We start from the raw sequence: 22,312 nt of genomic DNA, 5'->3' as shown, positions 1-22,312 counted from the left end.
TTACATAATAGTTCAACATTAAAAGCATTTTAAAACAAGAACCGAAAACGTTAAAAAACAATGCAGAAAAATACATTTAAAAAAAGCTTTCTAAAATTACTAAAAGAATGAATGGTGAAAAAATAAATAAATTGGTGGGGTGGGTATGTTTCGCTGGGCTTCATTAGGTACATACATTTGAAACCAGATGTTTACATACACTATATAGAAAAATATACTTTTTTTCTCACTGTCTGGCATGAAATCAGACTAAACATTTCCTCTTTTAAGTAATTATTAAATAACTAAAAATGGTAAATCCGTAGAGGCATATTTAAAAAAAATTCAATGGGAAAAATGGAAACTGCCTCTGTAATTGCAGTTTTTTTTTTAAATATATTTTAAAAATACTAACTAAAATATTAACTACAAATTATACTATCTTTGTAAAGACTAAATTTCGCTATGTCAAATGATTAAAATTAAAAAATAATGAATTCATTTCAATAAAAGCTAACGTAAATAATTTAACTGAAATTCTAGTCCAGTGTTTTTCTCAAAATAATAGAATATTGAAATGTATATTTTTTATTGAAATTTTTTGTACACTACATAATTTAGCGTTAAACAAAAAAAAAGAGAGAGAGAGAGAGACTCCCACTCCCCTCCCGGCGTCTCGTTTCACTTCCACTTCCGTTGCTGCGACACGGGACGTCAACAAAGATGGCCGACAGAGAAAAACGCCGGTCCGCCGGGTCCGGGTTGTCTCCCGGCGCACCGGCCGAGCCGGGCACCAGAGCCTCCGGGCCGGCTACAGACCGTGAGTTCTTGTCGCAGGCCGGCGTCGGAGAGCTGCTCCGCGGCGCCGTGTTGAAGATGGTGGAGGCCCGCCCGGACGACCCCATCGGCTTCCTGGCCGACCACTTCGGCAACCTGGCCGCCGCCGTGGTGGAGAGCGGTGGCGAAGACCTCAAGGAGCCGCGCTTGAGCGACGGCCCGCCTGGGGAAGGAGAAGTTGGCGCCCGGGCTCAGCAGAGACTCAACCGGGCGCTGTGGCACCTGCGCCTGGCCCACCATTCGCAGAGGTGTAACAATTAATGCATTCATGTATATCGAATGATGTTTGTGTTTAGAAATTGATTTTAAAGATACATTACTTATGAATTAACAGTAAGAAGTAAATAAAAACAAATGTATTCAAACTAATACAAAAATAATACAGTAAGAAGTCAAGAAATGCACTCATAAATGAATACAAAATTAAAAGCAAAACAAATGTAGAAAATGATTTGTAGATATTTACTCATTCACTGCCATTGACGGCTATAGACGTAAAAATATTCATTTGAACTATTTATATTAGTTTAATATTTTCCCCCCAGTTTTGTTAACAAGAGTATGAAAACCTAGGGGGAAAAATATTGTAGATTTAGACCAGATATAACATTTGTGATTAATCGTGAGTTAACTATTGAAGTCATGCGATTAATTACAATTAAAAAAATTAATCGCCTGATGCCCTAATTTTTTCTTTTTTTGAAAAAAGATTATAAAAAAATATATATTCAAAATTAGATCGTCGGGCAATTAATTTTTTAATTGTAATTAATCACATGACTTCAATAGTTAACTCACGATTAATCACAAATTTTATATCTGTTCTAAATGCACAATAAAAACTTTTTTCTAGGTTTTCATACTTTAAATTTTTTAAACTAATTAAAATAGTTAAAATGAATTTTTGACGTCTTAAGCCGTCAATGGCAGTGATTGAGTTAATAACATATTATCCATCCATATTTTTTTTCAAATAAATGCTAAATAGAAAAATATTAGGACCTCTCCAATAAAAGATGAGGGTATCTCGATACATGGGTTGCGATACGAGTCAAGGACGGTACTTAGTTAATATCTTGTCTGAAGTTAACGTCCACCTGAATTGTAATTTGCAAATACAATCTCATAATTTGTCCTTTTTTATGTCTCTATACCCAGATCTGCATTTGGTAACAACGTCCGTGTGGCTTACGACCTCTTGAGCTTCACGGGACCTTTCGGGCATGCAGGTGATGCTGGAGCTGCGGGCGGCGGTGTGAGCGGTGCCCTGTACACTCAAACCCTGCGGTGCTTGTGCGGCGAGGGCGGCGTCCCGGCCTCCACTTCCGCCCCGCTACTGTGCCGCCTCCACTGTCACGACCACGAGGCCGTACCGTACGGCGTCTTCCGCCATGGCGTGCTGACATGCGCCGTTTTCTCTGACTACATCCGCCAAGCACAGCGACTCTACGCCCAGGTGTGCCAGCCGGACGAGGGGCCGGCTTCGCGGGCCCCGTGCCTGGCCGTGTTGGGCGCTTTGAGGGAGGCTTTGGAGACGTCGCGCGATGCCGACCCCGCTAGCGTCAAAGCGCTGCGTCGCCTGGAGGCCAGCGCCAAGATGTCCCCGCACCAGCTGGCGCGCGCCATGACTGAAGCGCAGGCGCGAGCCCCGGTTAGTCACATGGACGCCAAGGAATTTGAGAACGCCGCCGCGGAACTCTTTATCGCTCGTGTGAAAGTCATCTCATAGTTGCTCTTCACCGTGACGTCACACGTTCAAAAGACAAATCCATCTTTGATGGCATCACAAGTAAACAAACCCTTTTATGTCATTTGACCCAGGCAGAGCCATTAAGGGGTACCGATATTATTGGTATCATTGCCGATGTCTTTAATTTAAAGTATCGGCACTCATGCCCTCTTGTGGCCATTTTATGATCAGGAGCTAGGATTTGGAAATTATGAGTACACGTACTGGTATCGGTCTAAAAAAAAAAAAGTGGGATTGAACATCCTCAACAAAAACACAAGTTTTTGTTATGGTTTCAGTTCGGGTCAATGACCCAGAATTACCCTGGTGCCTATTGTTTACAAAAGGTCTGTAGAATGCATGATGCTTGGATGATACATGAAAACATGGACAACGTAGAACGACCACAATGACAAGACATTTACACATGCAGTATTTATTGCCCTTGCATTGAATCTTATTTGGTTGTACGGGTTAGTGAATTGTTAAGTTAATGAATAAAAAATAAAAAAAACATTGTGGCTATTTATGAATTAAAAATGCTGTACGTGAAAATAACCCATGAATCTGTGATTTCTTTTTTGTCCAGCAGGTGGTGCCAAATGCTAGTGGTTGAACCGGAAAAAGAACCCACAAGAGTACGTCCAACCTACATCACATAACAGCTACATTATTCTATCTGCATGGTTTGTCGCTGTTAACGTTACCTCGTCAACGCGAATTTGTTGTGCTGCTACGTCACTTATCTAAGTTAGTAAGTAGAAAATTAAACCGAATGAATAGACTCATTTCGACAGTTGCGAAAACAAAGAAAACCCGGAAGTCTTCCCGGGTCAACAAGCCGAAGAAGAATAACCGGAAGTGGGATTTCTCTTCGCGTAGCGTATAACATTGTTTTGTAGCTATATATATTTATTTATTTATTTTAAAAGTAATATTACTACGATTAAATCGAATGTGTTGCGGCGCTGTGGGTCAAAATGGATGAAGACGACGAGCGGCTGCGGCCCTTCATGTTTCTCATGACCTACATGCTGCTGAAGCGCCGCAGGGACGTAAACAACGCGGACGTTCAGCGGCGCAATGAGATCCAAAGACGTCTGAGGCAGCGACAGTACTTCTTCCAGAGGCAGAGGAGAATGATGATGGTCTGACTGCATGATGCATAAATGAGCGAAATATAATTTCGATTTTTAAAAAAAAATGTTATATCAAAGCTGATATCGTAATTACTGTTGCACGCCTAGCTGTATAACTTGTAGGACTTTGCCTAAGAGTGGCATTTTTTTTTTTGTGTAATGTGACATCAGCAGCCTGTTTTTCAGAAACTTGGGAAGTTTAAGCACCTCCTCCAGTCGAGACTCCTTGCGAGTGTGTTCATTTGTATGCATGTTTGACTGACTGTATTGTACTGTACCTGCCATCTTATTTATGTAGTCTCTTTATCCCCCCCCCCCCCCCCCCCCCCAGATGATGATAGCAGGGGGCATTCGCTCCAACACTCATATCCGCACACGCCCTTGGACCACCGTCCCCAGTACGGACTGGTGGGAACGGGTGGTGATGACCGAATTCCAGCCCTCCGACTGGCTGGACAAGTTCCGGATGAGCCGCGAGACCTTCTTCTACATTTGCGACAAGCTGCGCTCCCGCTTGACGCGTCAGGACACCAGCTTCCGCCTGGCACTGCCCGTGGAGAAGCGCGTGGCCGTGGCGCTTTGGCGCCTGGCGTCCAACGTGGAGTACCGCACCATCAGCGCCCTGTTTGGTGTGGGCAAGTCCACCGTTTGCAAGTGCGTGCGAGACATGTGTTACAGCATCGTGGCGCTGTTCCGTACCGACTACCTGCGGCCCCCTGCCGAGCCTGAGCTGGAGTCGTCGGCACGCCTCTTCCTCTCCCAGTGGGGCTTCCCGCACTGTGTTGCTGCTGTGGCCACGCTGCACACAGCCATCATCACGCCGTCCAGTAACGCGTCCGATTACATCAACCCCGCCGGCTGGCTCTCGGTGCTGTCTCAGGTGGGCTATTTTCTATACCGTTATAGTATATGAGCTGGAGCTCATATATATAGCTTTTAAATATAGAGAAATTACTGTATGTGCATATCATGTGTCTTTTTTTTAATTGAACCGATGTAAATGACAGTATATTCTATTTCATGCTCAAATGCACGTTTAGAAGATCACATACTCAACAACAAAGGGTTTGAAGCAATTAGAAAAAAATAAACGCATGATGACTTTTATCGAGTCCAGACTGAATGCATTTGATCTGCCTCGCAGTTAGCTTTTGCTCCTTTTTGACTTTTGTTTTTTCAATTTGTTAGTTTTAGATTTTATTTTTTTCAATTAAAGATAGACCTATATGGTTTTTTTTTCCAATACCGATTATTAGTAGTCAAGGATGCCGATAAGCGATATTTGGAGCCAATATTTATTTGCACTAAAAGGGAAAATATTGGTATCAAAATTTGAAGAAAATACAAACTCTAGCTCTTGTTTTTTGGGGGGAATTTTAAAGCACATGTTTATTTAACGACTTTTAGGGTTCGTAAACTATTGGATTAAAAAAAAAATCTTAGTCAATACACATCTTTGTTTTAAAAATCTAACAACAATTTCTGGGATGTCCCAGGGGGTAGTAGCATGTTTTCAAAAGTTAAATAAAAACTTTTTACGTTGTCTACAGTAAATAAAGTATTAAAACATTTAAAAAATATCACAAGTATTAAATGTTTACTCATCTTAGTTTTAATTTCAAACAAAAACAGAAGGTGCATAGAGTTCCCAGGGTCAGCAGCATCTCTGAGAACATTTTAATTGGTTCCCTTAAGTTAACACTTTTTTTTTAATGGATCTATTAACGGCCACATTATTCTTCAAAATGGCTGATGCCGATAATCGGTCTATCTCTATTGAAAATGCTTCATTTTAGGTTAGTTTTTATAAGGTTTAGTTGTCATTGGGTTTGTTTTGTTTATACAAGGAGTATTTGTCAAAAGTGCAAGTAATTCGAGTTACTTTTACTTTGTTTTAAAAATGTAAAATATAGTTTCAATATTTTGTTAGTTTTCATCTACTACAATAAATATGGTACACGGAGGGGGAAAAAAAATCCATGACTTGTCTTTGATGTGACAGGTGACAGTAAACGGTCGCGGGCAGATCTGGGACATGTGCGCCTGTTTCCCCGGCGGGATCGAGCCGGCAGATATTTTGCAGAAGTCGTCGCTGTGGACCACGGCAGCGGAGGGCGGACTATCGTCGGTGCCGCCGCCTTTCTTCATGGGAAAGCAACTCAGGTGCATGTTGTCGTGGAGTAATGTAATTAACAGGGATGTGATTTTTCCGCTAATTCGCGGAATTCCGCATTTTTTATCTCCAAAAATAAAATGTTACAATTTTTTAAGTGGTAAAAAATCCGATTTCGTCTCAACGGCGTTCCATTTGAGTGTTTCCGTAACTGAAATGAAACGGATCTTGCGATTGGCCGAAGTCTCCGTGTTGACCAATAAACGCGCTTGTTATAAAGGCATAGGCGTATGCCGTTGTTCATTTCTCAGACGTTTTTGCCGGGTGTTTAAAGAAAGATGTCCGTGATCGAACGCAAAGATGCTCCGCGAGTTAAGGAAATGGACAAGATCGTAAAAAACAAGTTTCGATGGGACTGGTTAGAGAAGGATATATCTGCAAATGTCGGAAAGAAGACTGTGACGAATTTGTTCAGTGACTTTATTCGGAAGATCGATCGTGCCAGGAAAGCGCTTTGCATTTGGTGCCGTGACACCGTTGACGATGGTGCGAGAGGTTTCAAAGCTCTTGAAAGTCACGCAAAGAGCAAAAAACACGTGAAAGAACTCCAGTCAAGAACAACAAATTATTCCATCGCTGGAAGTTTCGGTGCCCAAACGAAAACTCCAAAACTTTACGGCCTCCAGACCTTATTGACATCACAATCGGAAGCGGTAATCGAGAGACGTGAACCTGCACCAGTTGCTGACAGAGTCGTGAATTTTGAGGTCGGTGGTAAACGTTTCAAATGAATCGAAATCAAATTTCCGAAAATATTATAACGTAATAAAAATGGCCATAAATATTTAACATGGTTACTCATTGACACAAACTCAAATGAATGCTGCATGTTTGCACTTTTCAGCTTTCAATATGTTGACTGTCTTGATGTATGCACTTACAGAGATGATCTTAGTCAATCATGCATTCCACGAATGCATGATTGTGTTTTTACCAGAGCTTGCTGCATGAGCTATTTTATGTTTTTGTTATGCATTATGTATTAAATTAAGAATGATTGATTAAATGATTTATTGCATGGTAAATATATATGATGATATTCTCAGTGATAGTTTTTAAAAGCAAAGGCAGTCCAATGTTTTTGAATGCGACTGATTTTGAGTTGACTAAAACTGCAATTTTATATGGGATAGTTCAATATACATTGAAAATTTATGCTGTTGTTTTGTCCATTTCTTTGTCATCTTGAGTGCATTGAAAGTACTCAAAAACACGGGAAAACCCATGAGCTCTGGACCGAGCTGAGTGCCCGCGGCCCCCCCAGACCCCCCGGCTAAATTTTCAGATCATTTCACTTTGGTCAAATCACATCCCTGAATTAAGCATTTTGTTGAAGGAGGACAAATCGATTCAAATTGGGGCTTTTTATACAAAGGCCGTATCGCCCAGCCCTGCTGTAGGGTTTCTTCCCAATGTTTAATGATGTGTTGGTCCCGTCCCCGCGTTGCAGCTACGTGCTCTTGGGTGAGCCTTGCTACCCGCTCCAGAGCTGGCTCCTGAAGGCCTATCCGGAGAAGCGGGCCACGCGAGCCCACCCGGCGGCGACGAGCGAGCGCCAATACTTGTTCAACCGGCGGCTGCGACGTGCCCGCCGCGTGGCCCAGGAGGCGCTGCTGCGGCTCAAGGCGCGCTGGCAGTGCCTGAGCAAGCGCAACGACTGCGGCCTTGACGTGGTGCCCGCCATGATCCGGGCGTGCTGCATTCTGCACAACGTATGCGAGTCGCACGGCGACGCCTTTAATGGCGAGTGGCTGGCCGAGGTGGCCGAGGCCGAGAGCCCGCCGCCCGCCTACGCCGAGGTCGACGGTGACGCCGACCAGGGTCAAGGCGAGGAGGTGCGACAGCTTTTTTGTGACTATTTTCAACAGAATGACTGACTCAAATGGACTCCTACTTTTATTTATTTATTTATTTTAAGTTTCTCACCGTTCATCACCAAAATTGGCATCCAGCAGTAACGGACAGTCCGTGGGTTCAAAGGCAAGCCCCTTCCCCTCTCTGCCCATTTTCAAAACTTGCCTTAAAACACATTTTTATGCTTTGACTTTTGACTCAGCATTATTTTTATTTTATTTATTTTTTTACAGTAATGTATGCTGTACTGTATTTCTTAATTTATTTTAACTGTCTTTGTTATTAAAAGAGGTTTTTTTTTTTTTTTTACTACATGTGCAGAACTTTGTTTGCAGCAATGGTTTTTAAGTGCTCTATAATTTAATTTAAGTTGAGTTGAGTGTTAACGGTGCACTGCTTAACCATCCTGAGATGAGATGCCAGATGGTGGACCAGAATTTCCTCAAAACTGCCCGGAAGTCCTTTCCCATTGCAGTGTTCTGACATTAAAGGGACAGTGCGCAGATTTTTTAAAAATGTTTTCCCCCAATGTGCATTCATAATAAAACAAAAAACAAAAACACTATTCATTTCAGTAATGTCCCCCCCAAAAAAAGTTATATCATCAATGTACATTGTTTTTTAAATGTAATCACTATAATTATATTATGAATCGCGCCGCGCCTTGCATGAGGCTGACATGTTTCGCCGCCATCTTTCTGTTACGGAAACCTGAAGGACAAGAACTTTGCAAACATAGTAATTGGTGGCAGGCTTGCGAAGCGTATCTGGCGTCACAGTGCGTGTGCTTCGAACTTAGGTTGTTGCATTCTATTAGTTCACCACTAGATCATTTTTCTCTATAGTGAGCATCTATATTATCTGGGTGATCGTTCTGATGTTTTCTGAAGTGGAAATGGGCTTACAAGTAGAGATAATGTATACAATACATGCAGACCGAAAGACGCCGTCTTACTGGCCAGATGCCCTGTATGTCAGATGGCCAGTTCAGCCCTGAACGGGAACAAAATTCTGCCTAGTTGGGGGGTAGAGCAAATAAATTACATTTTGTCTCACTGTAATTTACACAACATAAGCATATTTATGAGTTTTCACTGTGGAAATATGTGCGTTTGCGCGTGTGTGTATTGGCTCCACCCACCCCGTCCATCCAATTGGTCTCCACGCAACCCTCCTCCTGTCACTCCAGCTCCTCCTCCTCCTCCTCCTCCTCCTCCTCCTCCTCCTCCTCCTCCTCCCTGTTATGCATCAGGTTGGCGGACACACTCGCTGCCCACCTTGTTCCAGCAGCGGAGACCCCCTCGTTTCGGGCTCCATTTTAAAACGAAAAACAAGAGGTGCTGAATACAAGCCGCATGCCGCATTCTAGCGTCAAAATGGACCGCATTGGGGCGATGGGCGCCGCTATCGCTACATCATAAAGGCGGAACCCTTCCAAGCCCCGAGGTCCCCCAATCACTGCAGGCCGCCTTGTCTTGTCTTTTTTAGCCGAGAAAAAGGAAGGCGTCGCCAGCGGGGGTAACGTCGAGTAGCGGCGGTGCCGTCCGTTCGTTCGTCGTTTTACCCGGGCGTTAGCCTGCTAGCATCGGCTCCAGATTTGTCGCCCGTTGGATGTACGCGATACCGCCGCTGTCTTCCCGGAGATAGAATTGACATTTTCCCCACAAGAAACAGGCGCATCTTGTGGAGGAGCCTCCCGCCCTCCTCTTCGTCCTCTCCCGAGTGCCTACCGGAGAAGACCGGGGACAACTTGGCAGCGAGGCCCCGAGTTACTCTTCCCCTCCCCCCCCCCTTCTCCTCCTTCCCTGGCCCGGTCCGGTCCCGACAAGACCACTACCAAGCGACCCCCCCCCCCCCCCCCTTCTTGCCCCACGTCCACGCGTGGACCGCAGCTGATTTTTTTTTTCTTCTTCGCTGCGGGTGGTGGTGGTGGTGGCGGCGGCGGAGGTGGTGTTGGGAAGAAGAGGCCGAACGCCGAGTGTTTTTCGTGGTCCGAGCGGGGCTGGCCATACACAGCGGAGGGGATGACTCTGGAGTCCATGATGGCTTGTTGCCTGAGCGAGGAGGCGAAGGAGTCGAAGCGAATCAATGCCGAAATTGACAAGCAACTTCGCCGAGACAAGCGAGATTCCAGGCGGGAGCTGAAATTACTTCTTCTCGGTGAGCGCCGTGTCGTTAATTGATGTCATGTTGTTATTATTATTATTATTATTTTTAAAGATTTTTTTTTTTTTTAAATAGAAAACTTACCTCTTTCCTTGGGGCCTTCTTCCCAATGCTAGCAAACGTGCTAGCTGGGAGCCAAGGGAGTGTAGTGTTACCCCCCCCCCCCCCCTCAACAAATGCATGTTTGAGGTTGGAAGTGGATATTAGGTACTAAAAAAAAAAAAAAAAACGCCCCCGACCTTGTGCAGGAGGACAATATGGATACATGTCGTTGTTATTTGTGGGAGTGTATGTTTTGACTTGGCAGCTCCATTTCCATGTCGAAGTTGCTCAATTAAAGCATCTGGTACCAACAGGCCACCACATGCTAGTTGATGTTATGGACTGCTAGCCCCCGCAGCTAACCATTTGCTTCTGTGGTTTGTCATCAGATGGGACAATTAAGCTACTGCTCTCCGGGTTCCTCCTACTTCTATGGTCTTGATTTATTTTCAAACATAACGGCAGCACTGTGGGCAAGTTCTGAGATTCATGGTTCGAATCTGCTGTGGCCTTCCTGTGTGGAATTTGTGTGTTTTTGTCCAAGTACTCTTGCGTCTCGCATATTCCAAAAACATACACGGTGAGTTAATTATTGATTCCAAATTGATAAGTGTCAATAGTTGTTGATGATAAGAGCTAAATAGATGGTTTTGTTTTGGGAGCGACTCACCTTCAAGTCTCCTCTTTGGCAGGTAGAACGCATGCTCTGTAGGGTTTAAGTCTGGAGATTGATTTGTAAATGGGGTTGGGCATCGCATCTCAAGAAGCCATTGGCTTCGAAGAATGTGGCGAATGCTATAAAAAATAAAAAATAAGTGCACGCATGAGAAAGTGTGTGTGGCTGACGGCGATCAAAAGTGCGTCTTTGTTGAAATATCTGTCCAGTGACATGAGTGTTTCCACTTACACTTGTGCAAAGGATTTTGCGAGACACGTAGAAGTGCCCCAACTTTGCAGCGCTCCCTCCTGCTCAGAGATTCAGCCTACAGCATTTTGACGTCTTAATTGGGTTAGTGAGACGGTAAAATGCGTCTTAATACCAACATTGGTGCAGCTAACAATTCAATCTGCAACCAAAACGATGGGTCAACTCAAATGCAAATAACCGGCTAATATTACATGCCTGACCCCCCCCCCCCCCCCCCCCAGCGCTTTATTAGCTTGTCGGCTGCTGAAGTCTCGCGACGATGACGGTACACCAGACAAGAACAACTCGGCAATGTGTCGAGGCTTTTTGCGTGGACGTCTGGATAAGGACATGCAAAAGGCAGGATTAGCGCGAGGAGTTCGTAACAGGCTTGGTTAAACACATCCGCCGCTTAGGCTTTGAGATGTCACCGACTCTTATTATTCCCAGGCTCACTGCAGGGGGGGGAGGGGGGGGGGCATGAAGAATCACAAGTGTCATTCATAGGATGGGGAACTATGACGTAAGCATTAAGCGCTCAGTGCTGTATTAATTACATATATTTTGACGCAAATGATCCTGACAGACTATCCAGAATGTTCCCGAGACTGCGAGGTGAGGATAGCTGTTGGCGTCCTTAAACAAGTGGCGCCAAAATACACGGACAAAACTAACAGCTATGTTTTGGATCGTTATTCTTTTGTTTTCATGGTGCGCTCGCGCTCAATGAACACCGCGCGAAGATGGGGAAAAAATGTACCGGGTTAGGGAGCTTAGCTACTTTTTTTCTTCTTCTTCTTCTTCTTTTTTTTTTCTTTTTTTTTTTTTTTTAAATAAATGAAAAGCTCTTTGCCAGGGTTGCTGCTGCAGTGTGCCCACAATCTGGCTGCCGGCGGTCACCATATCAGGTCATACAGGCAGCTTCCTGCTTGCACACACCACTGGTTTGCCTGTACTTGGTCAAAACAACAAAAAAAAAAAAAAAAAAAAAAGGTTTTAAGCTCAAAGCTTTTGGCCTGGCCTACATAAACAGCTCCAGGACGCTCAAGTCCGGAGTCTTTCTTTCGAACGTCTCATGTTAGTCGACGAGCTTTGATCTGTACTGTCTCGCTCGTATTGGTATTGATGAAGTCGTTTTCTGTCCTTTTTCGAGGAAGAGCGGATCAGGGGTTAGCTTGAAGATGTTTAGCGATGACCTTCCCGTCCGGTGCCAAGCCGTCTTTTTCTTGATCATATATGGCAATAAGGATCTTCCAACTCTTGCTCCCCTGTGTGTGTGCGTGTGAGCGCTAAGGTGTAGGTAACACTATTATATAGAGAGCGGTAGAAGAGCCCGACACACCACGGAAAGGAGACAACCCGGCCAGATTTGAATAATTGAAGAAGAAAAAAACGGCATCAAAATTCTAAAAAAATAAATACATAACTGTTGTTTCCACTCTCAAAAGTGTGGGCGTGTCTGATGAATGCACGACCATGCCCAGCTCAATTGTAAATCACATACCGCTCCTATGAACTGGAAAATGGATGCAAAATGTACTGCTTTGTTGTTGTTTTTTTAACCCCCCAAAATTCTTGAAAAACACTGATATACATTTTCCACGGAAAATGCCAATAAAACAAAAAAAACATTTAATAAGTTACCTTATTTTATGACTACTTAAAATTGTCCAAATGCTTGGACTTTCAACAGTCTCCGTAGTCCTCCATGAAAGCAGACTGATTATCTTTGTGTTGAGTCAAAATAAAAGTTTGCTTTAACTTTGCTGTAATCAATATTTTTGCCAACTTTCTGACATATTACGGACCAACTGAATTGTGATTATCCATCCATCCATCCATTTTCTGTACCGCTTGTCCTCACAAGGGTCGCGGGGGTTGCTGGAGCCTATCCCAGCTGGCTTCGGGCAGTAGGCAGTACACCCTGAACTGGTTGCCAGCCAATCGCAGGGCACACAGAGACCAACAACCAGACTCACAATCGCACCTATGGACAATTTGGAGTGTCCAATTCACCTGCCATGCATGTTTTTGGAATGTGGGAGGAAACCGGAGTACCCGGAGAAAACCCACGCAAGCACGGGGAGAACATGCAAACTCCACCCAGGAAGGCCGAAGCCCGGACTTGATCTCACAACCTTTGCACTGGGAGGCGGTCGTGCTAACCAGTCAGCCACCGTGCCGCCGAATTGTGATTAATTGATGTCAATTTGAAATCCTCCATCCATCCGCTTATCCGGGGTCGGGTCGCGGGGGCAGCGGCTTTAGCAGGGAAGCCCAGACTTCTCTCTCCCCAGCCACTTCAACCAGCTCCTCCGACGGCATCCCAAGGCGTTCCCAAGCCAGCCGTGAGACGTAGTCTCTCCAGCGTGTCCTGGGTCGTCCCCGGGGCCTCCCGCCGGTGTGACATGCCACCTCTCCTGGGAGGTGTCCAGGAGGCATCCGAACCAGATGCCCGAGCCACCTCAACTGGTTCCGCTCAACGCGGAGGAGTCCCGCCCGGATGACCGAGCTTCTTACGCTATCTCTAAGGGAGAGCCCGGACACCCCGCGGAGGAAACTCATTTCGGCCGCTTGTATCCGGGATCTTGTTCTTTCGGTCACGAACCCGCAGCTCGTGACCATAGGTGGGGGTTGGAACGTAAATCGACCGGTAAATCGAGAGCTTTGCCTTTCGGCTCAGCTCCTCCTTCACCTCAACGGACCGATACAGAAATAATGTTTTTGGATAAAGGCATGGAAATTAGGGCCTGACCCATACGGATTTTTTTTTTTTTTACGCCAAATGCAGATTTGTGGCAGGAAAAAATACTGATTAATCGGCCAGTTAATTACCAAAAATACTGTATAAAGAAATATCCTCCCCCACCCTTCCCGCCGATGATGCAATTCAATGGCCGTCCAGTACATAAACGGGGGCATGGCTGGTTCTCTGGAGGTTCGGGGTGATTGAGGCTACATGGCGAGTGTCCCACATACTGTTGATGTCCCGTGGCAGGACGTGGGGGACGTAGCCTTGCCAGTTTCTTCAGGGCGGCGTATTTATCATGCTTAGCTAACTATGACCAGCTGCCACGCTTGTTTATTACTCCCCCCCCCCCCCCCCCCACACACGTTCATCGTCATTTCCACTAGTGTCACTTGATCTTTTTGTTGCACCTTCCATTTAGAATGTCAGTACCGCGATGTTAGGATTGTAACCCAGCATTTGGGAAGTCAAGCATTATTTAGTTACCTAGGGCTGCAGCTGGCAGAAAATCAGCGGGACTCGAGTCACATGACTCGGACTTGAGCACCCCGCCTCTGCCTGTTTGTTGGTTGTAAACACGGGAGGAGCTCACGTCAGTGCAACGCAGCAAAAATGTTGGATGAGGGCAGTGGCTGGCCATACATTTGGTATTGGACCTTCAGTAGGGACTGACCCGATCTTGACACCGACACTTATCGTATCCCAATTATAGAAACCATCAATAATATACAAAAATGCACAATACCACAGTTTCCCTCAGAGGGCCATTATGAATTTGAAACCATATAAATGTTTCATCACCTCATTATTATATATACAGTACTCAACAAATTGATGGATAGCTAGTTTTGAAATCAGAAGTCAAGAATAATTTGTAAAAAAAAAAAAAAAAAATCAAATTACTGTAAAGACGTGTTTGTGTATACAATGCTTGCAATATCGCAACACTATTTACTAAATAAGACCGTTTTAAATTTTGTTGTTTGATTTGCATTCGAGGGCCAGATAAAATGATGTGGCGGGCCCGATCATGTCCCCGGACCTTAAGTTTGGCACCTGTGATTTAGGTTGTTTGTGTAAATCAATGTGTGGCCACTTTTGTAGTGCTAACATCCGTGCCTGGAGGTGCAACACACAAACTGTGTGTGTGTGTGTGTGTGTGTGTGTGTGTGTGTGTGTGTGTGTGTGTGTGTGTGTGTGTGTGTGTGTGTGTGTGTGTGTGTGTGTGTGTGTGTGTGTGTGTGTGTGTGTGTGTGTGTGTGTGTGTGTGTGTGGGTGGGTGGGTGGGTGGGTGGGTGGGTGTGTCCATCCCCTCAGCCCCACTGGTGAGGCAGCAGGTGTGTGTCATATCGCTCCAGGCCGCCTTGTCATAGTAGCTCCATCCCTTTCTGTCCTGTGACTGAATACCAGTGGTTTACAGTCCCCCCCCCCCCCCACCCCGCCCCACTCCGCCCCCCAGCTGTTTTGTAATTATTTGGAAAATTCGGATAAATATTTATAACACTGGGTTGGGGGGCTTTTTTTTTTTTTGAAGGGAAGGGGGGATATTTAAAATGATTGTTAAATAAAATAAAGGGGGGAAAAATATGCTTTGCCTTATGAAAAAGTCTGCTTTGCTTAATGCTATCAAACAATGTTGAACTTCAATGGCACGCTAACGGTTAGCATGGTGAGTCGTGGTTTTAGGAACAATGGATATTTGAACACAAAATGATGGGGAACAGAATAGAAAAAAACAGATACAATACTTAATACTGGCAGGCGGAATATTCTTCATCCTTTTGCTCTACTCGGTGGCCATTAGAAAACTCAAGCTAAGAATCAACAAAGACATCGTTTTTGCTTGACAGTTCTTTTTTTTTTTTTTTTTTTTTTACGGGTTGTGAAGGCGACAAATGGAATCGATCACGCAGCCAGCATTTAATATACAGGGATGTTTTTTCCTATTCGTTTTTTTTTTTTGTTTATTCCTATTTTATTTATTTATTTTTTGCGGAACATACGTGTGTATTTATGTCTGTTCGCGTTGTTGAACGCGACCTCCTGTTTCCAGGTTCAACCAAAAACCTCGTAAATGTTCACAATTGTTGACACACGGCGTTGATTACCACAGAGAGGCAGATTCTGCGGTGGGGGTCTGGCAAGGCCATGCAAATCGTCAGGGAAAGACAGAGGCCCGTAGTGTGTCGGCTGGTGAAAGAGGGACAGTTGAGGGAGAGAAAAGCAGTGTGAGCGAGATCTCATGATGTTGGGTCACGAGAAGTAAGTTGGCGACGTGAAGCGGCCTTCATTCACCACCAGGGCATGAGCACTCGTTTTGCTGCTCTTAAAGGGATACTTGACTCATTGAGCCATTTCCAGCAGTAAAAAAGTGAATGTTTTGTCTAGAATTAATTTCATAACTTCATTATTTTTCACGTGCAACTTTTAAAGACACATCTTTCTACTTGCTGTCGACTGACGATGACATCACCTGCGCTGAGGAAATGGGTAACAACCGATCACCTGTTTTCTGGGTTTTGTCAGCAGACTGAGCCATGATTGGTCGCTACCCATTTCCTCAGCACGGGTGATGTCATCTTCAGTCGACAGCAAGTGGCGAAATTCGTTTTTTTAAAGCTATTAATTCTACATGAAAAAGAATGTAGTTATCAAATTCATTCTGGACAAAGTACATTTAAAACATTACAGTAAACCCTCGTCAAAGTTGTCAATTACAATTAGCGAACTGACCTACTTGCAAATTTGTCTGTAGAATTTAACTACAAATACAGTAGACCACTTGTTTTGATTATTAACACAGTTCAAAAATCGTATAAAAGCCAAAGCAATATTGACCGTAGGAAATCATGGCAATCCATATACCGTACTGTAAAGCTATTTATTTACAAGAGTATGGTTTTAAGATGAGTTTGAAATTGATATTATATCGCGTTTTGACGTCATAGTTTAGGGTTAATGTGCGCGTTCAGGGGCAATTACCGGTATAAACATTTGGCTTATTTCGCAAATGAATCAATTAAGACGTTCCATCTTGCATGGTTTTTAATTAGCAAGCACCTGGAACTGACCTCAGACCAGCTCGCTGCCCCACAAAACCCAAACGTCGGGGCCCCCCCTTCGACGTCTAAGCCCGAGAGCACAGAGTAAGCTTTGCTGTTTTATTTACTGTCTGCTACGAAAGAGAGGAGAGCAGAGGGGTGGATAGAAGAAAAAAAAACTACGGGAATGACAAAAAAAGAAAAGAAAAAAGGGAGACTGTAAGAGCGGTTGCCATGGTGACAGAAATATGGCTGCTCTTCAAAAACCTTGAATGTAGGTGGTGCTGAGATGAGTGTGTTTTGCAGATATTATGCATGTGCTGGCTTCCTTTTCGATTCACTCGGTAAGGCTGCGACGCCATCATGGCAAAAAAAAAGAAAAGAAAAAAAAAGACCCCAAAGCGAATGGGTGCATTTAGGAATCACTTTCAAAATGTTTGACTTTGACGCAGAGGTTCTGGTGTGTAAATCGTCTCTTTGGTGTGACGTCTTTTATATCCTCCCGTCAGGCTCACAATGAGGGGTGCCAAGACCCCCGCTGTCACTTGCCGGCGCCGGCAGTTCAGCGTCAAAATTGGAATGTAGGCCAGATTAATTAACGTCATTAAATTAGCGCATCCTCCTCCTCCTCCTCCTCCTTAGAAATCATTCTAGTGTGCTCACTTTTCAAGCAGCCAAACAAAAAAAAAAACTAATAAGTCAATTGTGAGCGGTTGCAACCAATTAAATCAATCATTTGGGAATCTCGAAAGAGCCATTTCCTAATGAAACAATTCAGCTGGTGTGACAAATGGCAGATTTTTTTTCATGTTTACATTGGGTTTGAAAAATGGATTGTCACGAACAAACCTTTTTGGAATCCTTTATCCGATCCATTATTCCATCAATTACTTTGAAACAAAACTGACTGCGTGCGTCATGGTAGGGAGGTAACGATATCCAAACATCACGATACGATTTTATCACGAAATTGTGGAGAGGTTGGCTATATAAAAAAAAAAAAAAAAGGTCACAGGTGCTTTTTTTTTTTGTACATAACAACAATGCGTATAAACCACTTACAATCTCTAATAACACTTCATATTGAGGCACTTACTTGCTAATGCGCGCACACATTGAGTTCCTCCACATACTGACTCGCTTCACAAGCATATTACGTTCGTTGGATTTTAAACCTAGAAGGGCCAAAACATCCCTTATGAAAATTAAACTGCACTAAAAAAAAACTAGCCACCGGGGGGTGCTAGAACTGCACAACAGGAAATCAACCTGACTTTTTTTTTTTAGCAGATGTGCTGCTTTTAATATCGTGGCATGACGACGACGACGATATTGTGGCAGTTTTAATGTCGCAATATCACGATATTGCCGTTATCGTTACCTCCCGAGAAACTTCCAGGTGGTGCAAATATGGTTTTAAAATTAATTATAGTTTTGAGCCAGCTTTTTTGACTGAGCCCAGTTGGCCGCCCGAGAGTAGTTTTAATATTTCTAGGGGGTGTTTTGATTTTTTTCCCCAAGATCCCAGGAGATTTAATATTGCATCACAAAAGCATTTTTTCCCTGATTACTGTTTATTAACCAATGATTAGTGTTTATTTCGTACTTTGTATTTGCGATTGATATTGTACCATGTTATCGGTTCGGTCATTGTTCTCCAAAGTAAAAACAGATGTTTGCAAATGTCTTATTTTGATTTACTCTTGATATGCTGGGATGAAAGAATTTGGACATTTTCAATAAAAACAAAGGTTGTGAGATCAAGTCCGGGCTTCGACCTTCCTGGGTGGAGTTTGCATGTTCTCCCCGTGCTTGCGTGGGTTTTCTCCGGGTACTCCGGTTTCCTCCCACATTCCAAAAACATGCATGGCAGGTGAATTGGACACTCCAAATTGTCCACAGGTGCGATTGTGAGTATGGTTGTTGGTGCCCTGCGATTGGCTGGCAACCAGTACAGGGTGTACCCCGCCTACTGCCCCGAAGCCAGCTGGGATAGGCTCCAGCAACCCCCGCGACCCTTGTGAGGACGAGCGGTACAGAAAATGGATGGATGGATGGATAAATAAATGACTCAAACGATTACTCCATCATTAAAATAGCTGTCAATTAATTAGACAAACGATTACTTGTCTATAATCGATACATTTTACCAGCCCTACTGCTTTTGTGTCCTTCCATCCCAGGCACGGGAGAAAGCGGCAAGAGCACCTTCATCAAGCAGATGAGGATCATCCACGGCACCGGCTACTCCGACGAAGACAAGAGAGGCTTCATCCGCCTGGTTTACCAAAACATCTTCACCTCCATGCAGGCGATGATCCGGGCCACAGAGAACCTGAAGATCCCTTACAAATACGAACAGAATCGGGTAAGAATTGTGCCCCCCCCCACGCCTCCAACACAGTTGTTTTAATGATAGAGCAACACCAGTTCTCAATTATAACCCCCCCCCCCCACCCCAAGAGAACTTCTAATTGAGGACTGATTAGCACCTCCTGGGATACATAGTGAAATGTAGTCCACAGGAGAGAAAAGTTTGTTAACCACCTTTTTATGGCAGTTTTTTTCTTTTCGACGTGTCGTCATAATCGTTGTCGCTGATCAGTACAGATACAGTCACTACAATTCGCGAAACATTGACACGCGTTCCCATTGACGGGAACAAAAATATCCAAGTTCTATTTGATAAAATATATTTAAAAAATGAATCTCTCTCTGTGTTATCTCACTTGGTCTGTGCAGTCTCACGCCATGCTGGTGAAAGAAGTGGACATTGAAAAGATCAACGGCTTTGACCATCCCTACATCGCCGCCATCAAATGCTTGTGGTCCGACCCGGGGATCCAGGAGGCCTACGATCGCCGCCGAGAGTACCAGCTCTCCGATTCCACCAAATAGTACGTGGCCCCAGACTGGCTGGCTGGTTGTTGTTGGTGTAAACATTTTGTTTGAATATGTGTGGATTTACAAAAAAAAATGTTATTTTGTTGCCTTTTACATTAGCTCACGAGTTTGCTGCATTTATGAAATTGTGTACCGTATTTCCGCAAATGCTGGGGTGTGGCGTTTATTTGTACAAACAAGTTTTTATTTGGAAAATAAATGGCAAAAAAAAAAAAAAAAAACGAGGCAGAAAAAGTCATGACACCCTGTCGAATCATAAACAGTGAGGCAAACATCACTGCTGACTGACTTTGTCAGTGTACAGTCACTTGTAATCTTATTTGATGCTGCGCTAACGTGGTAAGACTTTTGTTTTTTAATGTGTTGTTATATTTTTCACCACTAAAAAAAATTTTCAGACGGAAATCAAAATAGAAGCCATTCATTGGGACGACAACAATGACTAAAATTGACTGACAATTTTGTCAAAGACTAAAAAACGAAAATGAAAAACGGCAGTGACGAAAATAAAGAGCAGTGCAATCAGAAGGAATTAAACACGGGTGGAAGAAAAGAACCACTCAGGAACTGTTCAGTGTTCACTGCATTGTGATTAAGGTTCAAACATTTTTACATTCATTGTGCAGCTGTAAGAATTAATCTCAAGCCATTATGCACTTTTTTTGTAAACTTTATTTAGGCGAAAACTAAGACGTCATATTATTGTCACTTAAACATGTTTCATTGAAACAATTAATAAAGGCACCGTTGTTAAATGTGTCTTGGGTGTTAATTAAACTAGGGTTACAAATAGGCGTGTTATAATTTAAAATTTTTGATTTTGCACCTGGCAACATTAAAATAACAGGGGACTGAGTCTTGCAGTAATTTATAACCCCCACATTTTTGTTTCTAATTGCCTACGTTCATGTTTTAAGGGCATGATTTGATTTAGGGAGGAAAAGCACATGTCGTGAAAACTCAGAAAGAGCAAAGAAAAGTTCCACGGGGCGAAAATAGGAAAATGCGGGGATTACTGTATTTGAGGAAATACGGTTGTTTGTCTCATTTTTTTTGTTTGCTTTGTTTTTTTATGATCTCTTTGAGGATTTAGCTAGTTTTTCTTTTCTCACGAGACAGATACAACGCCAAGCTGAGTGGCGCACTTTCAAGTGCCCCCTGACTGTAGACGTGTTGTATTAGAGATTTAAAAATCCGCTTGCTTGCAGGTTGTACAAAACAGTGTTTCCCAACCGGAAAAAAAAAAAAAATCAAAAATGTGTATCTACTGAAATAATGATACGTTTTTCTCAACTTACTCACAAATTTAGTCTCTCTGTGTGAAATCTTTGTTGTATTAACAACAACAGGTTATTCGTTCTGCCTGTCACTTTGCCTCTGGCGTAGAAATGAGACTATTGACTCATTTGCTCCCAAAAACGTATAAATACGTTCTATTTTAAATGTTTTAAGTGTCCCAAATAAGTTTTTTTTTTATGATAAAGCATACAGAAGGCTTTGATGCAGCCTCTCAACTGCAAAGAACGGTTAAAGAAATGGTAGTTATTACACAAACGGCCAGCAGGTAGCAGCAGAGCAAAGGAGATGAACCAGGGCCATGTTGAAAAAAATCTAAATTACTCAGCATTCTAAATAGATTTGTGAATAATGATGAAACTTCGCTATATTCTAATGCTGATTGCTGCAAAAGGGAAACAGAAATATACTTTTTTTTCCCAGATGAAAGACTCTTAATCTTTCTTTTGGTAAGTTTCATGTTTTTATAGCAATAGAGCACAACATTCTGTGGGCCTCGCAGAATGTGTCAAAATCCAGTAAAGTGAACATGGCTGGGAGTGAATGAGTTGAGATCCATTGATAGTAAATACGTTTCAAATTTTCAATTCAATCAATTCAGTGAAATTAGGTCATTTTCCCGCATCACACCTGACGATCACGTTACACTAATGTTTTAAGCGCGCAGTGGTTGGGAATCACTGGTACAAAAGCACAAGACGATTGTGATGCCATACTTGTTTGCCGTCTGTATATCCACATGTATATCTCCAGTTACCTTAGCGATTTAGATCGCGTGACTGCCGACGGCTACGTCCCCACCCAGCAGGACGTGCTCAGGGTCCGTGTTCCCACCACGGGCATTATAGAGTACCCCTTTGATCTGGAGAATGTCATCTTCAGGTACCCCTGACGTGAAACCAGGACTGCAGCGTAACCGCCACGCCGGCACAAATCCACTGATGGACGCAAACTAAACGTTCTGTCATGGCCACAATTTGGGGGGGGGGGGCAGGGGGGGGAGCCACAAACCTGCTCTGAAAACAACCAGAGGGCCAAAAGTTGTTTAGGCTGACCATACATCAGTGATTTGTGTTAAGGTTCTGGCCCGGCAGGACCGAAACCAAAGGCTGCACTCTCGCTTGAGACGGGCAACCGCCTCGTATGCGATGAAGAGGGCTGGCAACTGTGTCAAGGTCAAAGATCTTTCAGGAAGCTGTAGAAATGGGCTTCCTGTCATCCTTGACTTGACAGTTGTCCAAACCTTCTTTATCGGCCCCCAAGTGCTGACATTCCTCTTCCTGTTTGTCATTGATCCCACCACACTGGCAGCAACAGATTTTGCAAATTTAAAAGATGAGAGCTGAAGAAAGTGGGGTACACACAAATATTTGTTTTCGTTCTCATCATTTTTTTTTTTTTTTTTTTTTTGTAATGATGGCATGTACATTTTTTGTTGTTGTAGTACCAAGACTAACCTTTAAGAGGCAGCAGAGAGCCACAGGGCATCCAGGAAT

At 43.6% G+C, this 22,312-nt stretch overlaps 3 protein-coding genes across 6 annotated transcripts in view; all 3 read left to right on the top strand.

The window, feature by feature from the left end:
* Positions 1 to 686: 686 nt before the first annotated feature.
* tpgs1 (tubulin polyglutamylase complex subunit 1) lies at positions 687 to 3,093 on the top strand. The gene is made up of 2 exons (XM_086095084.1): positions 687 to 1,064; positions 1,975 to 3,093. The coding sequence occupies exons 1-2, from the start codon at positions 703 to 705 to the stop codon at positions 2,543 to 2,545; spliced, it is 933 nt and encodes a 310-aa protein (XP_085951210.1). The 5' UTR covers positions 687 to 702; the 3' UTR covers positions 2,546 to 3,093.
* Positions 3,094 to 3,202: 109 nt separating this feature from the next.
* On the top strand, positions 3,203 to 8,739 carry LOC147162507 (uncharacterized). 2 transcript variants are annotated; one of them, XM_086094912.1, is made up of 4 exons: positions 3,203 to 3,693; positions 4,016 to 4,564; positions 5,687 to 5,847; positions 7,308 to 8,736. In XM_086094912.1, exons 1-4 carry the CDS (start codon positions 3,526 to 3,528, stop codon positions 7,732 to 7,734), a joined length of 1,305 nt encoding a protein of 434 aa, XP_085951038.1. In that variant the 5' UTR covers positions 3,203 to 3,525; the 3' UTR covers positions 7,735 to 8,736. The 2 variants fall into 2 exon arrangements, with proteins under 2 accessions (XP_085951038.1, XP_085951040.1); XM_086094914.1 differs by having other exon boundaries at positions 3,548 to 3,916; positions 7,308 to 8,739.
* Positions 8,740 to 8,932: 193 nt separating this feature from the next.
* Positions 8,933 to 22,312, top strand: part of LOC147162506 (guanine nucleotide-binding protein G(q) subunit alpha) — a 20,680-nt gene continuing 7,300 nt past the window's right edge. For 2 of the 3 annotated variants that reach the window (XM_086094916.1, XM_086094917.1), the window contains exons 1-4: positions 8,933 to 9,871; positions 18,800 to 18,984; positions 19,359 to 19,513; positions 21,570 to 21,698. In XM_086094916.1, the coding sequence (XP_085951042.1) occupies positions 9,736 to 9,871; positions 18,800 to 18,984; positions 19,359 to 19,513; positions 21,570 to 21,698 (605 nt within the window). In that variant the 5' untranslated portion in view covers positions 8,933 to 9,735. The remainder of the gene's footprint in view (positions 9,872 to 18,799; positions 18,985 to 19,358; positions 19,514 to 21,569; positions 21,699 to 22,312) is intronic. The other variant, XM_086094915.1, reaches the window with a different exon arrangement.

Source organism: Leptonotus elevatus, chromosome 14 (assembly GCF_054856555.1).
Source record: "Leptonotus elevatus isolate MCC_2025b chromosome 14, RoL_Lele_1.0, whole genome shotgun sequence".
Classification (NCBI taxonomy): domain Eukaryota; kingdom Metazoa; phylum Chordata; class Actinopteri; order Syngnathiformes; family Syngnathidae; genus Leptonotus; species Leptonotus elevatus.
This window is presented reverse-complemented; position numbering and strand designations above follow the sequence as displayed.

What these genes read in the sequence shown, in the direction of transcription:
- tpgs1 (XM_086095084.1), top strand. Translation starts at nt 703, where the DNA reads ATGGCCGACAGAGAAAAACGCCGGTCCGCCGGGTCCGGGTTGTCTCCC. An exon ending in CTGGCCCACCATTCGCAGAG is followed by an intron (nt 1,065 to 1,974) that starts GTGTAACAATTA and finishes CTCTATACCCAG; the next exon opens with ATCTGCATTTGGTAACAACG.
- LOC147162507 (XM_086094912.1), top strand. Translation starts at nt 3,526, where the DNA reads ATGGATGAAGACGACGAGCGGCTGCGGCCCTTCATGTTTCTCATGACC. An exon ending in GGCTCTCGGTGCTGTCTCAG is followed by an intron (nt 4,565 to 5,686) that starts GTGGGCTATTTT and finishes TTGATGTGACAG; the next exon opens with GTGACAGTAAACGGTCGCGG. An exon ending in TTCATGGGAAAGCAACTCAG is followed by an intron (nt 5,848 to 7,307) that starts GTGCATGTTGTC and finishes CCCGCGTTGCAG; the next exon opens with CTACGTGCTCTTGGGTGAGC.